At 41.6% G+C, this 19888-nt stretch overlaps 2 protein-coding genes across 4 annotated transcripts in view; one reads left to right on the forward strand and one right to left on the reverse strand.

Annotated features, from left to right (window-relative positions):
• Nucleotides 1-18184, forward strand: part of nms (neuromedin S) — a 28059-nt gene extending 9875 nt beyond the window's left edge. Inside the window, exons 8-9 of one of the 2 annotated variants that reach the window (XR_015757429.1) lie at nucleotides 16632-16716; nucleotides 17990-18184. Coding sequence is in view for 1 of the 2 variants with exons in the window: in XM_043691700.2 (XP_043547635.2) it covers nucleotides 17990-18010 (21 nt within the window). In the remaining variant the exon portion in view is untranslated. The remainder of the gene's footprint in view (nucleotides 1-16631; nucleotides 16717-17989) is intronic. The other variant, XM_043691700.2, reaches the window with a different exon arrangement.
• The window catches only part of LOC122550642 (uncharacterized), a 119821-nt gene continuing 105809 nt past the window's right edge, over nucleotides 5877-19888 (reverse strand). The window contains exons 4-5 of one of the 2 annotated variants that reach the window (XM_087988109.1): nucleotides 18727-18770; nucleotides 5877-6223 (exon numbers count right to left, since the gene is read on the reverse strand). In XM_087988109.1, the coding sequence (XP_087844235.1) occupies nucleotides 6202-6223; nucleotides 18727-18770 (66 nt within the window). In that variant the 3' untranslated portion in view covers nucleotides 5877-6201. The remainder of the gene's footprint in view (nucleotides 6224-18726; nucleotides 18771-19888) is intronic. The other variant, XM_087988103.1, reaches the window with a different exon arrangement.

The following is a 19888-nucleotide window of genomic DNA, read 5'->3' on the forward strand; positions in this document are numbered from 1 at the left end:
TTTCTTTCCTCCCCTATTATTCTTAAGCAGTTTGTTTCCAGGAATATTTTATATCAGTCCTTCCAGTTTTTGAGCCATGCATCCATTCATTACGTTCCACTGTGTAAATCCCTATTTGTAGTTTCCCAACCCTATCATATTCTGCAAAGATTTTCTTATGAAGAGAGGTTGAGTAGATTGGGCCTGTATTCAATGGAATTTAGAAGAATGAGAGGCAGCCTAATTAAAACATAGAAAATTCTTAGAGGGCTTGACAGCATAGATGAGGAGAGATTGTTTCCCTTTCTGGGGAGTCTAGTACCCCAGATGGTGTAATCAGAGTAAAGGATCACTTATTTAAGAGATAGATAAGGATGAATAAAAACAGGATGCTAGAGAAACTCTATGTCTAACAGCATCTTTAGAGAGAGAAGCAGAGTTAATACTTCGAGTCGTAGATTCATAGAGTCATACAGCATGGAAACAGACTCTTCAGCTCAATTCATCCATGCTGACCAGGTTTCCCAAACTGAGCTAGTCCCACTTGCTTGCAATTGGCACACATTCCCCGAAACCTTTCCTATCCATGTACTGTCCAAATATCTTTGAAATATTGTAATTGTTCTCACTTCTACCACTTCCTCTGGCAGCTCGTTACATATGTGCATCACCCTCCGTATAAAACCTCTCAAATTTTAAATCTTTTTAAATCTTTTCCCTCTCACCTTAAACCTATGCCTTCTAATTTTGGACTCCCCTACCCTGGAGAAAGGACCTTGGGTATTCACCTTATCTATGCCCATCATGATTTTATAAATCTCTTTAATGTCCCCTCAGCCTCCAACCTCCAGAAAAAAAGTCCCAGCCTATCCAGCCTGTCCTTATAACTCAAACCCTCCAGATTCTTGTAAATCTTTTTGACACCTTTTCCAGTTTAAAAACCCCTCTAGCAGGATGACCATAATTGTATGCAGTACTCCAAATGTGGCCTTACCAATGTCTTATACAGCCATAACATGACTTCCCAACTCCTATACTCAGTGTTCTGGCTGATGAAGGCAAGCATGCCAAATGCCTTCTTCACCACCCTGTCCACCTGCATTCAAGGAACTATGTACCTGCACCCTCGCTCTTTCTTTTGACAACATTCCCCAGGGCCTGACCAATAACTGCTGTTAAGTCCTGTTCTGATATGATTTTTTCAGAACTGAAAGGAGTTGGAAAATGGTGGTTTTTAGACTGTTGGGAAAAGTGGAGGAGGAGCAAGCGAGGACATTAGGGTAGAGGCCCATTGTAAAAAAAAGGGATTGCTAGGGGTTGTTTTCTTTTTAGAAGAATAAAAAAAGTAAAGACAGTGTATCACGACTGACAGCCAAAATAAAAGGGAATCCAAAAGTCGTCTCTCAGCATATTAACTGGCAAAAGTATGAGTAGAGCCAATTAGGCAAAAAGGAGATTTATGCTTGGAGGCAGAGGGTATGGCTGATGTATTAATTGAGTACTGTCCAAGCAAGGAGGTACTTTAATGTTATGGTGACATCCATTGTTGAGCAACTTTGTTTATTAAAAATAAATAAAAGTGAGATAGTAGCAAGGCCATAGATAAGTAGGTAAGTTGCCAGCAATTTAAGATACATTCAAGGATATAGGGGGCATGTAACAGTTTAAATTGTAGAGGCACAGCCAAAATCTTCTAATCATCCCCGCATTCAGGGTGATGCCAGAGGATTGGAAAATTACAAATGTTGCCCAGCTGTTCAATAAAGGGTGCAAGGAGAAGCCCAGCAATTGCAGTCGGTTTAACCTCAATGCAGGGAAAGCTTTTAGAAAAGATAACGTAGGACAAAATAAGCAGTTACTTCACAAATACTAATTAAATTGAGAATCCAACAATGTTTTGTTAAACAAATAATTTGATTCATTTATTTGAGGTATCATAGGATTGTAACCATCTCCTCCGCATCATGACAGCTCTGATCTGCTAGGAAAAAATGGCCACAACCACAGCTGCAAACAACTCCGTGAAAGGAGTTTTCCTTCACTGAGAATACGGATATAAGGGATTTTTTATTTACAACGCTGAAGACAATGATTTCAATTTGAAATGCCCTTATTCGACCCAGTCCATCTCAGCAGCACCCATTTCTCCAGGTGGGACTGCCAGCTGAACATTACACCAAGTGATTCACTGATGTCCAATCATGGATATGGAGAACAAGGCCCCCGAAGACAGCTTCTTACTCAGCTGCCAGCAGGAGGATTGTGAGCAATAACCCACTACTGCTACTGTTAGTTTTCTGACCGAGAATTAGGGCCAAAACTGAGATTGTGATGCAAAGAGAAAGTCCAACCCTCTGTCTCTCTCTCTTTTCCTTTATTATGCTCCTTAAAACATACCTTTTTGATATTCTTCAAAATTACCTGATAGTGTTCCTTTGACGTGTTGATACATTTTACTGCTCTAAGTGCCCTTCAGGGGTACATTGTTTTGTTGTGGTAGAATTATATATGTTGTGTAGGCAAATATAGCAACAAGTTTGCAAGAAGTTACAAGCATCATTGAATTCAGGTGCCAGTTGATTTATTTTTCGTGTGTTTTTAATGAGGGACAAGTATTAGCCAGAACTTCCAAGTAGACATCTTGAAAAATGTTCGTATTACAGAGGAGGAGGTGCTGGATGTCTTGACATGCATAAAAGTGGATAAATCCCCAGGACCTGATCAGGTGTACCCCAGAACTCTGTGGGAAGCTTGGGAAGTGATTGCTGGGCTCCTTGATGAGGTATTTGTATCAGGATAGACACGAGTGAAGTGCCGGAAGACAGGAGGTTGGCTAACGTGGTACCACGATTTAAGAAAGGTGGTAAGGACAAGTCAGGGAACTGTAGACTGGTGAGCCTGACATCAGTGGTGGGCAAGTTGTTGGAGGGAATCCTGAGGGACAGGATTTACATGTATTTGGAAAAGTAAGGACTGATTAGGGATAGTGAACGTGGCTTTGTGCATGGGAAATCATGTCTCATGAACTTGATTGAGTTTTTTGAAGAAGTTTGAGGGCAGAATGGTGGATGTGATCTATATGGATCTCAATAAGGCATTTGACAAGGTTCCTCATGGTAGATTGGTTAGCAAGGTTAGATCTCATGGAATACAGGGAGAACTGGCTTGAAGGTCGAAGACAGAGGGTGGTGGTGGAGGGTTATTTTTCAGACTGGAGGCCTGTGACCAGTGGAGTGCCACAAGGGTCGGTGCTGGGTCCACTGCGTTTCATCATTTATATAAATGCCGTGGATGTGAACATAGGAGGTGTAGTTAGTAAGTTTGCAGATGACACCAAAATTGGTGATGTAGTGGACAGCAAAGAAGGTTACCTCAGATTACAACAGGATCTTGATCAGATGGACCAATGGGCTGAGGAGTGGCAGATGGAGTTTAATTCAGATAAATGCGAGGTGCTGCATTTTGGAAAGGCAAATCAGAGCAAGACTTACACACTTAATGGTAAGGTCCTTGGGCGTGTTGCTGAACAAAGAGACTTTGAAGCGCAGGTTCATAGTTCCTTGAAAGTGGAGTCACAGGTAGATAGGATGGTGAAGAAGGCGTTTGGTATGCTTTTCTTTGTTGGTCAGAGCATGAGTATAGGACTTGGGAGGTCATGTTGCAGCTGCACAGGACATTGGTTAGGCCACTTTTGGAATATTGCGTGCAATTCTGATCTCCTTCCTATCAGAAAGATGTTGTAAAACTTGCAAGGGTTCAGAAAAGATCTCAAGGATGCTACCAGAGTTGGAGGATTTGAGCTACAGGGAGAGGGTGAATAAGCCGGGCCTGTTTTCCTTGGAGTGTCATGGGGTGATCTTATAGATGTTTATAAAATCATGAGGGGCATGGATAGGATAAACAGACAAGGTCTTTTACCTGGGGTGGGGGAGTCCAGAACTGGAGGACATAGGTTGAGGGTGAGAGGGAAAACTTTAAAAGGGACCTAAGGGCCAACTTTTTCACACAGAGGGTGGTGCGTGTATAGAATGAGCCACCAGAGGAAGTGGTAGAGGCTGGTTCAATTACAACATTTAAAAGGCATCTGGATAGGTATATGAATAGGAAGGGTTTCGAAGGATATGGGCTAAGTGCTGGCAAGTGGGAGTAGATTAGGTTAGGATATCTGGTTGGCATGGACGAGTTGGAATGAAGGGTCTGTTTCCGTCCTGTACATCTCTATGGCTCTGTGACTCTAATATTTTCTTTTCCCACAGTGCCATGAGATCTTTAACATCTTTCTGTACATCTTTCCATCTAAATAGAAACCTTATTTATTGTCTCATTCCATTCAGGAGTCAATCATAGGAGCATCATAATAGCAGGAGTATGCCTTTTGGCCCCTTGAGTATCATTCAAAAGGGTCTTTGCTGATCTTTAACCACATTTACACTTTCCTGCACAATCCCTATATCCTGGTTGCCTTAATAGCCAACAAGTTATCAATACTGACTTCAATATACTCAATGATTTAGCATTCAGAGCTCTTCGGAGTACAGGATTTCAAATGGCCATAATCTTTCAAGTGAAGAAATTTCTCTTCTTGTCAGTCCTAATTGGCTTTGATATATTACTTACTTTGAAGCAATGACCACTAGTTGTAAAATTCCTAGCCAGGGATAGCAATGTCCCAATATCTATTCTTGCAAGCCTCTTAAGATTTATTTTATGTTTCAATGAGATCACCACTCATTCTTCTAAATTCCAGGGAATATAGACATAATCTGCTGAATCTCCCCTCATATGACTATGCCTTCATCCCAGGAATCAGTCTGGGTGAACCATTGTTGCATTCTGTTTAAGGCAAGTATATCCTTTCTTAGTCGAGGAGACCAGGTGTGAATACATCAAGGTAATATATAATTGCCATAAGACTCCTTTATCTTTATGATTTTAATTTTCTTGTAATAAGGATGAATTCAAAGTTTGTGAGAAGATTTGTAGCTCGGGTGCTCGTTGTTGTGGTTCTGTTCGCCGAGCTGGGAATTTGTGTTGCAGACGTTTCGTCCCATGTCTAGGTGACATCCTCAGTGCTTGGGAGCCTCCTGTGAAGCGCTTCTGTGATGTTTCCTCCGGCATTTATAGTGGTTTGTCTCTGCCGCTTCTGGTTGTCAGTTCCAGCTGTCCGCTGTAGTGGCCGGTATATTGGGTCCAGGTCGATGTGTTTGTTGATAGAATCTGTGGATGAGTGCCATGCCTCTAGGAATTCCCTGGCTGTTCTCTGTTTGGCTTGTCCTAAAATAGTAGTGTTGTCCCAGCTTCACAGGAGGCTCCCAAGCACTGAGGATGTCACCTAGATAGGGGACAAAACGTCTGCAACACAAATTCCCAGCTCGGCGAACAGAACCACAACAATAAGGATGAATCTTTCTAGTACCTTAATGAATATATATCTGAAAGGTTTGTGGGTCTTCCAATCAAACCAATTAATTCCTTTGGCTTGGTTGACATCTGTCCTAAAAAGAAACTTAACTGTCATATCTATTATGTGGTTTTCTCTTGGAATCATAGTGAGACTTCTGGAGTGACTTTTATATTCGCTCAAAATACATGCAATGAATATGTGCCTGCATATGCAAATTCATCTATTTCTTTAATTAAGACTACTTTTCTTTCTCATTGGAAACTTGTTATTCTTTATCCTTTTCCAAAGAAACCATACCTTGTTAAATAGAGAGAATTCAATGTAATTGCAAGACTTAAGTCAAAGACTGGTTGGGACAACTAACCTAAAAAGTGATTTACATGTTCATCTAGTCATAGGACCACTGCGGCTCCATAAGTTTCACAAAATGTATTAAGTTTGTCACAATAAGTATAAAGAAATGACACTTGATAAAAGGTAGTGGAATCATTGATTTACTGTGGAATACCAGCTTGCAAATTCTGGTTGATTACACACTTGCTTCTCATTGTGTTCTAATGACTGAAGTTTTATTCATTTCTTGTCACATGTCTGCCTGTTAAAAGTTACGACCTACTAACCCTTGCTGTGCATAGTCAGTGGGTTCCTTGAGTTCTGATTAGCTTGCCAAAACATAAATAGCATAGGATCAGTCTTGGCTTGGCTAGGTGGTGCATGACCAATTTCAGATTTGTTTCTTAAGGATGCCGGTCATCTTTCAGATATCTGGTATCTGCTGACTGGTTCCGTAAGATAGCAGTCACTTTGAAAGGTGAAGATTATACAGGGTCTTCCTTTGTTCTGCAATGAAATAGACATCAAAAGCTTTACAGGAATTGCATTAGACCTTATTCATATGATTACCTGGAATCAAACATTATGACTGTGCTGAATTTTTACGGCCTATGTTGCCTTATAAGAAATAACCATGCAGTTAATTAAAGACAAATAAAATAAGACAATAAGATACATTTATACAAAACAAGTCACAAAATGGCATAAAATTAACTTTAAGGCCATTAGAAATAGAAACAGGAGTAGGCCATTTGGCCCCTGAAGGCTGTCCCACCATTCAATTGGATCGTGGCTGATCTGACACTCCTAATGTTCATTTTCCTGCCCTTTCCCCATAATGCTTGATTGTCCTACTAATCAAAAACCTATCAATCTCAGCCTTAAATGAATACAAGGGTTCTGCCCTCAGAGCATTCTATGGCAAGGAGTTCCAAAGACTCCCACTCCTCTGAGAGAAGAAATTCCTCCTCAACTGGCATCCCTTTATTCTGAGACTATGTCCTCTGGCCCTATACCCTCCCATGAGGGGAAACATCTTCTCAGTTTTTACCCTGTCAAGCCCTTTAAGAATCCTATATGTCTCAGTGTGATCACCTCTCATTTTTTCTAAATTCCAATAGGTTGAATCCTAACCTGTTTAACCTTTGCCATGAGACTTCATGGGGTCTCAATGTTGAGAACTCTCAGGGCATGCCCACCTCTCCCAACTTTCATGGTTGTTAGAGGTCCATCATCTTAGCTCAAGCACATCTCTGCAGGAGTTCCGCAGGGTAATGTCCCACATCTAACCAGTTCCCTCATTAAAGCCCTTCCTTCCATCATAGTTCTGAAGTGGGAATATTCACTGAAGATTGCACAAGGCTCAGCATCATTTGCAACATCTCAGGTACTGAAAGAGTTCATGCCCATGTGCAGCAAAACCTGGGTAATGCCCAGCCTTGCACTGATAAATGGCAAATAACATTCACATCATTGGCATTGACCAGAATCAAGCCAATGTCCCTTGACATTCATTAGCATCACTTGAATTTCCACTAAGAACATCTTGGGCTTACCATTAACTAGAAATTGAACTGGACCAACCATATAAGGTGGTTCCAAGTACAGGCCAGAGGCTAGGAATTCTGCAGCAAGTAGCCCACCTCCCCAAAGGCTGCCCACCAGTACAAGGTATAAATCAGGGGTGTGATAGAATATTCCTCACTCACCTGGATGAGTGCAACTCCAACAATATGCAAGAAGCTCAGTACCATCCAGGACAAAGCAACACACTTGATCAGGACTCCATCCACTACCCTTCTCCACTAGCACACAGTAGCAGCAATACATTTTTTTTCTTTATTCATTCACGGGATGAGGACGTCGCTAGCTAGGCAGCATTTATTGCCCAGCGGGCAGTTAAGAGTTAACCACATTGCTGGATCTGGAGTCATATGTAGGCAGACCAGGTTAGGATGGTAGTTTCCTTCCCTAAAGGACATTAGTGAACCAGATGGGTTTTTCCAACAATTGACAATGAATTAATCGTCATCATTAGATTCTTAATTCCATATATTTATTGAATTCAAATTCATCTGCTATGGCGGGATTTGAACCCAGGACCCCAGAACATTATCCGGGCTCTGGATTAACATCCACGGATAGTACCACTGGGCAGTTGCCTCCCCCACATACCATTTACAAGGCTTACTGCAGTAAATCACCAAGGCTTCTTCAACAGTACTTCCAAATCTGCAACCTGTAGCACATAGCAGTTACATGGGAACATGACCAAGTACCTCTCTACACTAGACACCATTCTTACTTTCAAATATGTCGCTGTTCCTTGAGTGAGGTAGAGTCAAATCCTGGACTCCCTCCCCAAGGGCATTGTGGTTTGACCTACAGGAAATCGACTCTAGCAATTCAAGAAGGCAGCACACCACCACTTTCTCAAGGACAGCTAGGGATGGGTGTTATTTACTCACCAAGCCAGTGAAACCCACATCCCAAGAATGAACAAAATAAATTGCCCCAGTCAAGCAATGTTCCTACCAGTTTGAGGATGATTGGTAAAATGTGTGACTGCAGTTGTAAGGTTGAGAGAAGGGCGACAGAGACATAAGATCAAGTGATAACAAATTTAGAGCAAGAGAAACCTTCTGAAGCAGAGGTTTATAAGCCTGTAGCACACACCTGTGAATCAGCGACTTAAACAGAGTTAATAATTGTTCAGATAGGTGATTGAAGGAAAGGTGATTAAAACGTGGGATCAGTGTGATATATTGACTTAGGACTACTGCTCAATAGAATACCCAACATAAGTAGTCCATATGGCCTAAGCAGCTTAAGTTTCTAATTTATACGCCATTCTATGAAAATGAATATAAGAACAATTGTCCAGACACTGGGAGAATTTTTTAAAAATTTGTTTGTGTGATATAGGCATTCCAGGCTCATCCCTAATTGCCCTTTAGCTGCCTCTTGAACTATTCCAGTTCTCAGAGTAGAAGAGTTTCCAGTGAAGGTGAAGATAGATTCTAGAATGCTACTTTCATTTGAAATTCTTCTGGAACAGGAGTCCAGGATCTACTTCCACAGGCTTTGCAAAGGATTATTGGATGTCTCCAGACCCAGCTTTATCTCCCTTTTTCATAAACTTTTATCTCCCGATGCAACACAAATCCATCTTTACAATGGGAATCCTTCCCTTGGGTCCCTAGCATTGCATGACTCCTCGGCCAATTTCCATTCTTACCCATCAACATTGACATCATTCCCATCAGGTCAGGGCTAGGTATATATTTGATAAATGTATTGGCAAGAAAGTTGGTAAAATCAGGTGAGATCAGAAGTGAGCAATTCTCAATGACAAGAACAAAAAGCTCCATTTATCTACCAAGTGTTGAATAGTGCAAGGTGAGGCCTTTTACATCTATCAGCATCCCATTTTTAGTTTATCTCATCTCATTGAGATTCTGTTTTCCATTCTCCCACTTTTTGGATAGAAACTAGATGGTGACAATTCCTGACCTGAAAGTCAGAGCAGGTACCTGGCAACTGCAACTCCCCACTTGCCTCTCCAGCCCTTCATCTGGCTCAGCAGTCGCCAATGTCCCAGGGCATATTCCATGAGCAGCAACTATCTGCACCCTGCATCCACAGATGTTGGCATCAAACATACATCCGCCTCATTGTATCTTCATGGCACATTTCTAACCCCTTACAATATGCTCCTGCAAATCAGTGCTGCACTTTGGAATACACCAGTTCTACTTTGCCTTGTATAGCTTTTTTACACTTTACACCTTCAACCAGAGCTAACAGGCTCACAGTACATTTGTCTTGAGCTGTCTTTTAGGGAAGGCACAAAGACAGGCAGCTTGTCATGGTTGTCCACAGTTTTAATTCAATGGAGTTGACATATCGCTGCAAGGTATCAATCTCATCCATATACCATGGGCCAGCAGCATATACTGCATGTTTTTCAATCAAATGGTTATTTTTCAAACGCTAAGGGGAGTAGTCAAGGGAGTCACCATTCAGTCAGACCTTCCAGGCACAATAAGTCAAGGGCAGCCTCCAATATCAGGCCAGGAGCTTGGGCATGGTCAGTCAGCTTGTTGAGAAGGTCAGATCAGGCCAGGGGTCCATACCTCTACAGTCTGCCACTGTAGAGCCACAGTGGGCCACAGTCAGCCCTGTGGCTCCCAGTGTAGCCAGTCCAGGGAGTCATGTTAAGTCAGTTCAAGTGCTGCACAGAGATCAATCAGGGGTCTGGTCATTCATCAGGTGAGTTATTTATTTAGGTTGGTTAAGGGGGTGGGCCACGAACAGTCCTGCGGGTGTACCTACTTAACGTCAAAGGCTGGGTGGGTTATCAGCAGCCACTGCTGTCAGAGGGAAGCTGGGGAACTCAATTGAAGACAGCAGGCAGGGAAGGGGGGAAACTCAACAAAGAGGGGAGATGATAGAGCAATGAAGGCCAGGAGTTACTGCCGGATAGCAAGTTACTCACCCCAACCTCGAAAGAGGCCTTATGCCATGATGGTTGGCATAAATTAGCTGCTGGGCCTGGGCTCTGAAGTTGATGTTGAGAGGTAAGTCCAAAGTCATTGAGGCACGTGGAAAAATTTGAAAGCATCAGTACTAATGAACTGGATGTGGAGTACCAGGAAGAAGGAAGCATGGAGGTTGTGGAAGGGGAGTGGGGACTTTATTCCCAGGCAGACTCTGCAACTCACTGTGCCAAATGTGACCTGTGTGGCCTTCCAGATTCATACAATCTGTAATTGTGCACCAGAAATGAAAAACTTTTGTGACCAGACTTGGAGTGAGAGGACTGAGTGTTTTATTCTCTGTCTGAGCACATGGGCTCTTCTTATGGAATGATGTGGTATCCTTCATTGGACAATTGCATTGATTAGACACTTTAACAATTCATATTGAAGTCATCTATAATGTAGCATCGTACATGCAAAATAGAGTTAGCGTCAAACTGTGTGGTGTACTGGTCGCAAACAATCTTGACCATGTTGTTGGTCATTCCTGATTGATAGTAGTCATCTCTGTAAAGCAGAAGTAATCACAGATGACCTTAAAAATGCTACCTGCAAGCCACAAAATTTGCCCAGGATTTCATAGGCTGTACAAGGACACAAAGCTGATTCCCTCTCATCGTGAACTGTCGGTATTTGCCAAATTGCTCTTCCATGTAATGCTGCCTTTCATTGGTGATGTGGAGCTGGGAGGACAAGTTATCAGAAATCAACACTTACTATCTTCTGCTATATTTACATAACAAGGCTTGTTTTGTATTAATTGGAATAAGGTCCATGTAGAGTAATTCCATGGCCCTCCTCTTCTGAGTCCTCTGTATCCCACTGTATGGAGAAATATGCTAATCTATCAAGAGGTAGATGTCTTAACCAAGATATTTACAGAGAGACAGGGCTACCCTCTACAGCCATGTCTAATGACTCCATTTCGCAAACTCCTGACTGAAGCCAACGGTTGATTTCCAGCATCTGCAGTCCTCACTTTTGCCTAATTGAAGCCAAGTGTAGGTACAATGCAGCCCATTCTTTGACCAGGGCTATCATGGAGCAGATGATAGGCCTCCTGAAGAACAGATTCAGATGCTTGGATCAGACAGGGGGATCCTTGCAATGCAATCCAGACAGAGTGTATTGCAGAATCCAGCATTTTGTGATGTGCAAACTGCAGCAGGACAGGAGGTAAAGAATTGGACTCTGAAAAGCTGGAAGAACAGCAGCAGTCTTCAAAGTCCAAAAATGAGGACGTGAAGCAGAAGGAATATTATGTTCTGAATAAAAGAGCACAGTTTCAACAAATACAATAAGACAGACAGGACTGAATTGATACCTAATTCTAGTCAATGAGTGTTGGCTACAGTGATCATTTGTTGGTGCTCAGAAGGCAAGCAGTTTGCTTTTGGCCCCATTGAGAAATACAGTGTGTAAATTTGTTCATTGTTCATTTCTGCTATTGCTGGATAAAAATGAATGTTTTCGAGTGTTTGAAGGATTTCCAGTATGTGAGGTACTTCATGGAACAATGAGACAATGGTAGCTACATTGGGGAAAGAGTAGCACTCTCTAAAGACACTGAGATGGAATGAGATTACCTCTAGCTTATCTCTCCACGCTTCAGGCTCTCTGCTGCCTCTAGCTTATCTCTCCACGCTTCAGGCTCTCTGCCTTTATTCCTAATGAAGGACTTTTGCCCGAAACATCGATTTCAAAGCTCCTTGGATGCTGCCTGAACTGCTGTGCTCTTCCAGCACCACTAATCCAGAATCTGGTTTCCAGCATCTGCAGTCATTGTTTTTACCTAGGGATGGGTAAGCTGAGTAGCTTGGTTCTTAAATAGCAACAGATTTATGAATGTGCACTTATACCTGCAATGAAACGCCAGCCATGCTATTTATATGGCCTGAGAAGTATTTGTTTCTGGCTGCCTTCCAAATACAGGTACATGCGCAGTGAAGGGAACCCCTCACTGGCACTTGACTGGGCACACATCTGGATTTTAAAAATAAGAGTTGGGAATCCTGGGAGGTCCGGGTAGTAGTGGGTACTTCTGCCTGTGTTGACTGAAAGGACAGAATAAGCAGAGCACCAAAGCAGCCTGTGCATAGCTAATTATGTGAGCTTTGGAACACCATCTGAGAAGTCTTGCTAGGCCATAAAACTGGAAATAATTGACACTTAGCCAAATGCTAGTAAACTTTATCTCATTCTACTTGTATAACCTTATTTTCTTGGGATGCTGCTTCAAGGGCCTTGTAAACCTAAGCTGTCTGATTACCCAGGAGAAGGGAAACCTGAACATACGACGCATAACTAAAGATTATTGACATTGTAAAGTTAATTTACAAAACAACGTCTGACATCTATTATTAAAGAAGCCTTCCATTTCAGGAACAACAACCTGTACAAAATAGAATTTATAAAAAGGTATGTCTGCAATTATCCTAAATCATCTCTTGGAGTAATGATTTTCCCTATATTTTATTGAGGATTTCTTATTACATGATTTTATTGCACATCATGGCTCAGGGACTCTGGGAAAGCCATTTGTTCTGTATAGGATGTATGTATATATTCATACAGCAATATTGCTACATTTGATGCAATTATTGAATATGACATTACTGATCATTCATATCAGTTTCAAATGGATTGTATTATACACATGATAATATTTTATAGTGTTAATTCCAGCCTCGTAATGGAAGAACATTTGATGTGCATTCACAACAAACAAAACATCATCTGAAACGTCTGTACATTTATATGAACATTTCTTCTTACAAAAGCTACCTTATTGTAAGGCAGTATTTTCATTTTATTACATACAAACTGTATTTACAGGAGGCTGACTATGAAGTGCATAAACAGACTATCCATTCAGCTCTGGGAACTGAATTGTTAATTGATTCAGACTGATAAGATGAGAAGGCTGGATCTTCTGTCTTTTTGGATAAATCTGAGTTGCATCAAGTTTTTTGGAGGGATTTCTGCCACAAAGTTTTCTCGTGTATCTTACCAAACTTGCCTCATTAACTAGCTGTCCCAGCCCTATGGCATTCCTCATGTTCAGTTTCAACTCTTTATTACCATGTGCTACTCAGCAGATCTCTCAGAACTCACTGGCATCCCTTGCACCCATGCCATCTTTAAAAGGCCGTTGTACATCAGGGTAAGCAGTGTCAGCTCAGAGCTACCCTGTATGGTTTGTGATATTTGCCTCGGATATGGCAGACGGAGGTATCAGTTCCCTGGCTTTGCAGGCAGAATCCTGCTGGATGGAATGGTGCAGAGATGGCACCTTTTCTTTCCCCAGGACCAGCAGTATAGACTCCGACAGCAAACCATGCCAGTCTCATCTGAGGTTTTCACTGTGTTAAAGCATACTCAGCCAGCTGGAGGAGTGCCGAACACCATTGGAAGAAGGTCAATCTCCTTCTTCACTCAGCCAGGCTAAGTGCCATCATCGTCTCTCTGAGACCTCACACTCACTCTATCGCTGTTACTGCACCCACTTCCCACCAAGGCTTTTGTTCTACCACCCTCACTATTGCCTGCAACAGCTTCCCTTACTCACTCACAGCAAATCCAATCCCTGACACCACTGACTTTCACATCCTGTTGCAATGACTCCTCACTCACTTGGGATACCTCCCTTCTTACATCAAAGGTAACAGCTGAGCTGCTTGGCATTCAGCTGCTCACCCTTTATGTGGACAGCTTCCTGATTCTGTCTGCCCGGGCGGCAGCCGGCCTGAGAGCTACCTTTGACTGTATCAAAGACTGCCCCTGACTTACTGTGCCGAGACACCCTGAGCAGAGGCTATCCCCACCCTGGACTTTGACTGAGGCTGATAACCATGACAAATTTTCTGCCTTTCTGTTTAATATTTCAGAAGTAATATGAGCCTTAAGGCTGAGAAGGCCAAGCAAGGCAGGCATGCTATGAGCATCCAGGTAGGTTCAGAGTGAATGAGCATTGTGAGAGCAAGTGAGGAGGCTGGAGATGCAGCCTTGTACAGTCCATAAGCTAGGCGTATGTCCATGAGTGCTACGTGTCCTTGCTGCAGCATTACAATGATAGTTGCTGTTGTAGCCCCAGGTGCAACATTGTAGTGCAAAAGCGTTCTCAGAGATATGCCATGAGGGCTGTAAGATGCTGGCACATATCAGATGCCACTGTCAATGGATGTGGGGTGCATCTGGCTGCTGCTCATTATGTGTCCTGAGATTATGGTACCCAGTCTCTGTCACTCAGAGCAAGCAGTGAGTTGAATTCTCCAGTTGCCCATTCTGGTTTCCATAGTGTATTTTCTCAGCCTCTAGCTTGTTTGTCAAGTTTGGTGAAATAGAAAGCTGAATATTAATGGAAGGTCAATGAAGCATTTAACAAGCAACTCGCCACTGCCTAGTGAGAAACTCACCATACTACTTGTTAAAAGCATATTACATGGAGCAAATTGTTGCTGACAGCCTCAGTGGAATACATGTCTGACTTTGTCAGAAATCTTGCCATCGCCCACTTAGCTCTGATCCCTATAGGATTTCACCCGAACCCAGTTTGAGCAGTCACGACTCAGGTCCTGGTGAATGAGAGTTTATATGCACAGTTTGCAACCTGTCACAAACCTGCTGTCTCACCCAGGAAGAACATCGGAGTAGGCCTCCTGATATCAGTATCATCAGTACCAGTTCAGATCCACTCCCTGCAGGAGGCATTCACTGGATACAAGTTTCCTAGAGGTTACACTTGGCTATACAGCAGGTTTAGTAGCTAAGTGGAATGGTGGGCTTGATAAGGAAGAAGGGGCTGAAATTACAGGCCCAATTTATGTGTTGGTGACAGCCATTATGGCTGCAATGATGAAATGCTGTAGAAGTATGAGGTCAATAATCATCTGTGTGAATATGAACAAGCTTTATTAAACATAACTATTCACAAGGCATGGTAAGAGAGGACATGTTGCTGAAGCCTTACAAACTGACGCTTCAGTTCCATATAATCTGATGTCTCTAAGTTATAGCTACTTTTGCACATGCTCCATTATTATTCTTGTAGTAAACCTTCCTCTCCCCATTACTCCAAACTCCCCAAACCCCCCACCTTCAATTCTCCAGTTATTTTACACTAGGCAAGTTAAACTATTAACAGTTAGGCACAAACAGTTAACTCTACTCCAAATTCTCCCTCTCAACAAGTCTCTTTCACTTGATACATTCATCTCCAACAGTATTCTCTACTCTCTTGAAGGACGTATAAAAAGCATGGACTGTTTGGTCATTGGCAGGGTGAATGCATGGATGGAGTGGCTTCGGGGGAGGCAATAGCTTAGTGGTATTATCACTGGACTGTTAATCTAGAGACCCAGGTTTGAATCCCAACATGGCAGATAGTGGAATTTGAATTCAAAATAAAATCTCGAATTAAGCTGACCAGGAATCCATTGCCAATTGTCAGAAAAAAAAAATCTGCTTCATTAGTGTCCTTTAGGGAAGGAAACTGTCCTACTTACCTGATATGGTCTACATGTGATTCCACATCAATGTGGTTGACTCTTAACTGTTCTCCGGACAATTAGGGATAGCCAGCGATGCCCTCATCCGTGAATGAATAAAGAAAACAATATTTCTGGAACTCCATCACAAAGTAGAACTGCATCATTCCCTGGGAGGGAATATATTTCCGAATCAGAATCTATAAAGAGGCAGGCATCAGATCCTACAAATTGTGCCATAATAGTACACCTGTCCAAGACCTTGCCCATCCAAGCTTGTAGTTTTTGAGCGGTCCCTTGATTTCTTGCCAATTGCTATCGAAAGCAGGTTAGACAGTAGAAATTGTTGGGTATAGGAGATGCCCTTTTAAAAGGTATTTTATGATCTTATAAAATGGCGAAGCAAGTTCAAGAGGTCGAATGGCCTATTCCTGCATCTAATTAGTATGCTCTTAATTGTCCTTATTCCTTTCAATGTTTTTCTGTAAGAATGTATTTGGGGCAGGCAGGGAGTCCATCCCAGACTGTAAACACCGAAACAAAATTGTGATTCTTCTAAAGTACACCCAATGAGCTTCCAGTGGAAATGTACTAAAGAAGTCAGGCACTGCCATAATCTTTTATAAAATGCCCTACCATTGGTCAGTGAATCTCATTTTAGTGTCTGGAAAGCTATTTGAGAGAATCCTTAGTGATAGGATTTACATGCATTTGGAAATGCATGGCTTAATTAGGGGCAGTCAGCATGGCTTTGTGCAGGACAGGTCATGTCTTACTAACTTGATTGATTTTTTTTGAGGAGGTGATAAAGGTAATTGATGAGGATAGAGCAGTGGATGTTATCTACATGGATTTTACTAAGACTTTCAACAAGGTTTCTCATGGTAGGCTCATCCAGAAGATTAAGATGCATGGGTTCCATTGTGACTTGGCTGCTTGGATTCAGAATTGGCTTGCCCACAGAAGACAGAAGGTAATCGTGGCAAGTCTGTACTGGGATCTCTGCTGTTTGTGATACATATAAATGACTTGGATGAAAATGTGGATGGGTGGGTTAGTAAGTTTGCAGATGATACAAAGATTGGTGGAATTGTGGATGGTGTAGAAGATTGTCAAAGGATACGGGGGCATGTAGATTAGTTGCAAATATGGACAGAGAAATGGCAGATGGAGTTTAAATCAGGTAAGTGTGAGGTGCTGCACTTTGACAAATAAAATATTATGAAAAAGTATACAGTTAACAGCATTGATGCACAGAGGGATCTTGGGTTTCAACTCCATAACTTCATGAAAGTGACCACACAAGTAGATATGGTGGTAAAGAAGGCATATGTCATGTTTGCCTTTATTGGTTAGGAAATTGAGTACAAGGGTTAGGATGTCATGTTGCAGCTTTATAAGACTTTGGTTAAGCCACAATTAAAGTATTGTGTTCAATTCCAGTCACCACATTAAGGAAGGATATGGAGGCTTTGGAGAGGGTGAAGAAGAGGTTTACCAGGATGCTGCCTGAAGTAGGGTTATGAACTATAAAGAGAGGCTAGAAAAACTTCAGTTGTTTGCTGTGGAACAGCGGAGGCTGAGGGTAGACTTGATAGAAGTCTGTAAGATTATGAGATGCATGGATACAGTGGATGGTCAGAATCTTTCTCCCAGAGTTGAAATGTCTAATACATTTAAGATGAGAGGGGGAAAGTTCAAAAGAGATGTGAGGGACAAGTTTTTTACACAGAGAGTGATAGGAGTCTGGAACGAGTTGCCAGAGGTGGTAGTGGAGGCAAATATAATAGGGGCATTTAAGGAACTTTTACATAAGCACATGAATATGCAAGGAATGGAAGATATGGACCAAGGGCAGGCATAAAGGATTAGTTTAATTTGGCGTCATCTTCGTCACAACATCATGGGCCAAAGGACCTGTTCCTATGTTGTACTGTTCTATGTTCTATGTTCTACTTGGATAATAGAATTTTTGCAGTATAAGTGTATAATTATAAAATGAATATTTTATTGATGATAAAAACTGAAGCCTTTAACTGATGTTTTTGGTAATAAATAAATTTGGTTACAACATTTGATGGCTTGAGTCTCAACTGCTTTGAATAATGCTCCTAAAATATAGTGAAATCTAGTGAAATTGATTTAATGCTCAGATTGCATCACCCTGTCTGATCTGGGAAGCTTAATTGACCTACAATTTTGAAATATTGTATGAAAATATGACAAATAAACCTTTTTTTTTGCAGACTCTTTGGAATAATCCCTGAGGCACAACAGAACAGTTACTATCTTCAATGGACCTCCATCCCTTGAAAGTGTCTAATAATCATAAACTATATACAGGCTGTAACTTTGGACAGTTTGTGGTAAATCACAAGATATTGTAATATGCCGCTGAAAATTAGAGATGTGCTTTCTACTGTGAATAATAAATATCTCACACAGCATTTTCTATTGCCTATTTTAGTATTGTTTTGCTTCAGATTTTTATTGAGTAAGTTGCAGGATCAGCAGCACCTTCAGAAAGTGATGCAGCAGATAATGAACACCTCAACGACTTGGGAGGGTTTCCTATTTCCCAGTGAAACAGTAGTAAAAATGTTAGTACTGGCGCCATGTAAAATGGCCTTAGGTAGAGCCACAAATGGACTAATTGGCAGCCCAACTTTGTGGATGGGCAGGTAACCCTGTTCCCTTTCCTCTCCTAGCAAAATACTCCAGAGGCTGAAATGTCTCAGAGAGCAGTCCTAATGTGCCTCCCTGCTATTTTTCAGTTCTCATCTCCATAAGCCTGAAAATCCAACTTGTATGTTAAATTCAAAAATCCCCTCCTGTGTTTATACAGATAAAGTAACATTGGAGTTGTGTTCCACGATATTCCTACTACTGCTATGTCTGACACGCAGACCATTAAAAAGGAATGTATAGCATATAATAGCAACGAAGCAACAATATAACTAACTATAAAAGAGAATTTCCTCACCTCACAGATACGCATTGATCTCTCCACAGACATGCTCTGCTGCGCTGTAAGCAAATAACCAACACTAGTCAACGGGGAGGCTTCATGTTGGAACCAATGCTTGTTCTGATATCATAAAACCCATGATACATAGAAACAGAAGTAAGCAACTTAACCCCTCAAGCATCATTCAAGGAGACCATGACTGACTGGCCACCTAACTCCTTATTCCTACCTTTTTCCCCATATCCCTGAATACCTTGAGTTAATAAACATCTATCAATCTTTGATTTAAAATCAGCTATTGATCTGATATCAATTGTCATTTGTGAAAGAAAGTTCAAATTTCTACCACTCTTTGTGTGTAGATCTGATTTTACTCCCGAAATGTCTAGCTGTAATAATTGCACCAATAATTTCTGTCCATCTACCTTCTGCGTTCGCTTTAAAATATATTCACACAAAGATATGAATTAGGAGCAGGAGTAAGCCTCTTGGACTCTCGAGCCTGTTGCACCATCAATAAGATGGAGGATCAAATCCACATTCCCACCGATCTCCAATAACCTTCCATTCCATTGTTTATTCAGAACCGAACAACCTCTGCCTTAAAAATATGCAAAGTCTCTGCTTTCACTCGCTTTTCAGGAAGATTGCTTCAAAGACCTCTTTGGGAAAAATAATTCCTTTTGTACATACACACCTGAAGCGTAATGGGTGGCAGATTTAAAACAGAGATGAGGAGAAATTACTTCTCTCAAAGGGTTGTGAATCTGTGGAATTCATTATCTCTAAAAATGGTGGACATTGGAACATTGAGTAAATTTAAGGAAGAGATAGGTTTAGAATTAGTGATGGGTTGAAGAGTGATGGGGAGTAGACAGGAAAGTGGAGTTGAGGCCGAGATGACATCAGCAATGATCATATCAAATAGCAGAGCAGGCATGAAGGGCTGAATTGTTGGTTCCTGATCCAAGTTTTTGTTTCTTACACCTTCTATCCCACTGCATTCTGGTGCTCTGCGTATAACACCTGACATTCCATGAGCCTTTTTGAGTATGTCCTGTCCTGTTCATGCATTTGAAAGATCTATCTAAACTCCCAGGTCTCTTTGCTTATCCACTATGGTGAGCTTTTTATTATTTTGAACATACTCTGCTCTATCTTGTATAGGTCAACGAGG

This window comes from Chiloscyllium plagiosum, unplaced genomic scaffold (assembly GCF_037043375.1).
Source record: "Chiloscyllium plagiosum isolate Xiang-an unplaced genomic scaffold, Cpla_swu_hap1 HiC_scaffold_6, whole genome shotgun sequence".
Classification (NCBI taxonomy): Eukaryota; Metazoa; Chordata; class Chondrichthyes; order Orectolobiformes; family Hemiscylliidae; genus Chiloscyllium; species Chiloscyllium plagiosum.